The following is a 5053-nucleotide window of genomic DNA, read 5'->3' on the forward strand; positions in this document are numbered from 1 at the left end:
TGCTAACGCTTCTGCCAGCTCGCCGCTTTAGACACAGTAAAGATAAGCTAACGAAGAAGCCTATATAAATTCGTTTCACATGCATACCCCCCCCCCCCCAAAAAAAAAAAAATCAGTTATATTATATCTATTGTCCTAACAGTATAAATTTCAGGAAAACATGACGTCATAATTTCCGACTTCCTGTTCTTAAATGCGCAGGTGCAGCCGGAAGCTAACATTCGCTAGTCGACTTCGAAATACTGAGAATTTCTAGTCGTACTTAACGTTATTCTGTAAATAATTCAATAAACGTTTGCAGAGAATTTGAAAGATAATTACTTTACTCTCTATATATATAAATAAATAAATATACTGAAGAGAAACAAGGTGCTTTCAGAAAAAGCCTTGTGTGTTTTAACAGCACGAAGGATTCGTATCATCTTTACCAAATTACTTTCCATTTCATGATGGCACTTACTATGTCGGACTTGAAAGCACCGAAGCACAACGGTGATATAATGGAGGTGAGTTCTGTTAAGTTTATTGATAATGTGAAAATATTGTATTTGATTAACAAACGATATTAAATAAATGGGTTTAAAAAGATCTTTGGAGATTATTTCCTCAATCTCGCCATCTTGCGAGACTCCGTCACATGTCTGGATAGGAATATATTAAACAGAATATAATGTTTTAATAAGAATGGGTTTTGTCACTTATTTCATTACTTTCTCTTAATATTAGCAAAATCACACATCTATATTATAAATATTTAATTATTATTCATGAAAGCAGGTTTTGCTTGAAACGCCCAGTCCTATTTAAATTCATATTTGCTTTACTTAAACAATTTAGGTAATTACTTGGTGAAAAAAAAAAAAGATAAATATTTCAGTTAAATGTTGAAGAAATTAAATTTACTAAGTACCTTAAATATCCATTGAGCAAGACAAAAAATGCCGTGCAATATTTTCTTTATGTTATATTTTACTACACGTCGCCATTCTGCAAAATATTTTTATCTAAAAAATAAAGATTGCAGCGTGGTAAATACTTCCTCTGTTTTTATCGTTTTAGATTAGACTCCTTTAGGAGAAATAAATTGATTTCTCTCTCGCTGCACATATATATTATATTATATATATATAGTGCTGATTACATATATCTATTTGTATTAGATTTCATTGCTGTCGAATTGAAAATAATTTCGAAATGTTAATGCTATCATTAGTTATGTTGATCATATATTGCAGTGATTCGCTTGAGGATCTATCTATCTAGATGGATAGATAGAAAGAAAGAAAAAAGAAACAATTCAAGGAGACTGGAACATTCCCCATATTAATTAAAATAATTTTTTTTATGCTAATATACATTTTCATTTCTTATGAAGCATGGGACTTCTCATTTGAAATTCCGCCGCGTGTAAGTGTGTGTGTGGTTAATGATGGTAAAATTTAGAAATAGAGGCGGAATTAATCTTACACACCGAAAGTAAAATAAAAAGTAATTACTTTCTGTATATCTATCTATATATGCTATTACAACAATATACATACATTTTATTTTATTAAAATTGTTTACATAAACAGAAGAATAAGCCTTATAGAATATACATGTTAGTCTGTCTTTCGTGTAATTGAACAATTAAGCATTCGTCAGGACACGTCTGCCGCCACTTCAGTTGAAATGCTGTCCCAGTCGTTTGTCCTTGATTCTTCATTGTTTGTCAGTGGTGATAAGCGGTTTTTAGTCTTAACAAAAACGTTTCTGTTTTTATAAGTTGTAAACGTATGGTAGTTATGATGTTCAGTTCCCAAATCAGTTTTGGCCCCACTAGCTACTGATCAAAAGCTTTCCAGTCTTTAAACCATCTTGTCTTTTTGTTTAGTCAGCCGACTTATCTAATCTCTCTCTTTTTAAAGACGACATGGCTAGCGACCACGTAGAAGGTTCCCTCTATTGACTCAAGAAAACCAGTTTTATGAGTCTCTGTCGCTATGTTGTTATTTCATGCAGCTATTAATAAACTGTCTTACGCTAAGTGATTAGTATCGCAATAATGAGTGAAAGAAAGGTGATCTCGGCCTTTTAACTCCAGTTCGACTCTTGAAAGCTGAAGCAAATGCAACAAAGCCTGTCAATGAATAGGAAGTTAAACTTGCAGATTTGCCCTAAATTTTTAAAGCAGCCAAGTTAAAGAGTTAACTTTAAGTCAAAGGAGGTTACATGACGTGTTCGAAATAGCAGCCAAATCTTTCCTCAATCACACCTTAAGATGGTGTGGCCACGGCTGAAACGTCTTTGCTTGTGTGTTTAACTCCATCAGAGCAATCTTGAGTTTAAAGAATTGATAAAATAAATCACTCGTACGTAAATGGCAACTTGGTAACAATCCGACAAAATTACCGCGAAGTTGCAAATTAGAAATGCAGTTTTATAAAATCCTAGCAATTATATTCAAGTAATTTATTTTTTAAAAATCCAATCAACATGGCACAGATTTATAACTTGAAAAAAAAACTGTTTTAAATTTCCCTCCTAACCTTTGTTATTCTTAATAAATTAACGTATTTGTTGGAATAGAAAACTCTAGAATATCGAGTCCGAAACTCAATGTAATTTCATAATATCACATGAGCTAAGAAAAATATGATTTTTAATCACAACGTTTCTGAAGAGGTCTTATTATTTTCCATATCTTTTGTTGTGCAGCGTTTGGAAAGGCCAATCTCCAATGACGTCCCGCGTCTTGCATTCATAACCGTTTAGTCGGAATATTATGTGGACGAAGCACTGGACATGTAAATCTACATAATCAAGCTGACACGCACACACTCAGTTTGCATTAGCGCCAAATGAGGATTTTCATATTGCAAGATCCTTGAAAGAGATAATCATTAAATTGATGTTCCTACATTTCTTTGATCCGTTTATTCGATTCATTGTAAAATATTAGCAAAAGGAAAATATGCAATATTTTTTTTTTGCATACGTGGCCCTTATTTGAATGTACTTTTTTTTTTTTGATGAGTGACAGAAATTGTTGATATTTTTTTAACGCCGGTTCTAACCATTTTAAATAATTCGTTTGGAAAGAAAAATTTTGAAAAACAAAATCAGTTTTTGAGTGTAGTGAAATAAATAGATAATAAATTTTAAACTTGCTCGGGCTTGAAATATCAGGCAAGCAAACAAAGCAACGATAGTTTTTTGTTTTTTTTTTGTGTGTGGTTAGATAGAATGGTGGAAGTGCACAAACAGAGAAAAATTGTGGTGGTTTGCATGCATAATTGCTATTTCATTGAAGTCTTATATGTGAGAAGTATAAATGCATTAGCGAACATTTTACTTATTTTGATGGAATATGTTAAGACCGGCACCAATTTACAGCAAGACTTAAAAGGCAAATTCAGCATCTGCAAAATTTGATCTCACCCAAATAATGGTGCACTGTAAAGTATCTGAGATAGTCTGTCCTGACTAATAATAGATATGATATTGTTTTGCAGACACTAAGTGGTATCGGGTGTTTGTTTAAAATGACCCAATTCTTACAGCAGTATAAAGTTGCACAGTTTTTTGCATATTTCTTTCTTAATATACAGAAAAGGTTTTGAAAATGCAAATATATGGGAAATGTAATTGTGCAGCATTCATACCTTTCTTAGTGGCATTAAGCATAAACCTTGATGATTAGAGGACATGACAAGCACGAAACCCGATTGCTATGTTTATAGTTTACAGCAGCTGCAGTTGTATTCTTAGATATTAATTAGACTTTAGCTGAGTGAGCATTAAATAAATTGTACTTGCTGGCTTTCAGCAGTTTTTGAAATATCAGACAAGTAAAGCATATCGATTCAGTAAATACTGACCCCATCCGATTTTAACGATAAAATGAGTTACTAGGGTAATTATTTTTATGCTGTAGAAATGAAATGTCGGTCGCTGTTCAGAAACCGGCACTACTTAGAGGTCCCTTAGGGTTAGTTTTTAGGGGCCTCTGTATTTAAGTAGTACCCAGGAACCCGCTTTATCGCAAATTTTGCGATTGATAATAATAATAATAATAATAACAATAATAATAAATTTCTACTGGAGGCACAAGGCCTGAAATTTGGGGGGAAGGGACTAGTCAATTACATCGACCCCAGTGTCTCACTGGTACTTAATTTATCGACCCCGAAAGGATGAAAGGTAAAATCGACCTCTGCGGAATTTGAACTCAGAACGTAGCGAAGCATTTCGTCCGGCTGCCAGCTCGCCGCCTTATAATAATGGTTTCAAATTTTGGTACAAGGCCAGCAATTTCGGGGAGCGGGTAAATCGATTACATCAACCCCAGTGCTCAACTGGCACTTTTATCGACCCCGAAAGGATGGAAGGCAAAGTTAACTTCAGCGGAATTTGAACTTGGAACGCTAAGCATTTTGCCTAATAATAATAATAATGACTAGCATTTTAATTAGTGAAAATAAACACAAAATCTCTATGAAGGTTTGCAGAATTGATTTTTCAGCTTGGCACAAGACCAACTTTTACAGAGGTATAATTAGTTGAATATATTGACCGAGTTAACATTGATGCCCAAGTTGACTCAAATCCAGTTAACTGAACGATAAAACTCAGTAAAGTATTTTAGTTTGGCGCTTTACTGGTTTTTATCAACTTTATAATATTGATTACCTATGTTTTATCAATATTTTGAGATTTGTAGACTTTATCAGATCTGTAGTACATGAAAAAGTGTGTGCGCAATAAAATGTTTTGTAAAATATGTAATTATTTAACATGTATACATTAAAAAAAGACTTTTATCTGATATGCATGGTATCTCAAGGAGACGAAACAAAGTTCATCACATCGTCAGCTTCAACTAGCATTGTTAAAACTACACAAAAAAGCTCATTTGGAAAAGTAAACGGGGTGGGGGTGGGGAATAATAACTCATAATGAGCTCAACAAAATACTGTTAATTATTTGAAAACTTTCAGAAAAGGAATCCCTGTCAGACGGGTTAAATATATATAAGATGTAATAAGTTTCGAATTGATGCAGTTTTTTTTTG

The 5053-nt window shown here is 33.2% G+C and overlaps 1 protein-coding gene across 4 annotated transcripts in view; it reads left to right on the forward strand.

Annotated features, from left to right (window-relative positions):
- Nucleotides 1–205: 205 nt before the first annotated feature.
- The window catches only part of LOC106882518 (poly(U)-binding-splicing factor half pint), a 45675-nt gene continuing 40827 nt past the window's right edge, over nt 206–5053 (forward strand). For 3 of the 4 annotated variants that reach the window (XM_014933228.2, XM_052978557.1, XM_014933229.2), the window contains exon 1: nt 207–506. Coding sequence is in view for 1 of the 4 variants with exons in the window: in XM_014933227.2 (XP_014788713.1) it covers nt 447–506 (60 nt within the window). In the remaining 3 variants the exon portion in view is untranslated. Of the gene's footprint in view, nt 507–5053 lie in introns of all 4 variants that reach the window. The other variant, XM_014933227.2, reaches the window with a different exon arrangement.

This window comes from Octopus bimaculoides, chromosome 2, assembly GCF_001194135.2.
Source record: "Octopus bimaculoides isolate UCB-OBI-ISO-001 chromosome 2, ASM119413v2, whole genome shotgun sequence".
NCBI lineage: Eukaryota > Metazoa > Mollusca > Cephalopoda > Octopoda > Octopodidae > Octopus > Octopus bimaculoides.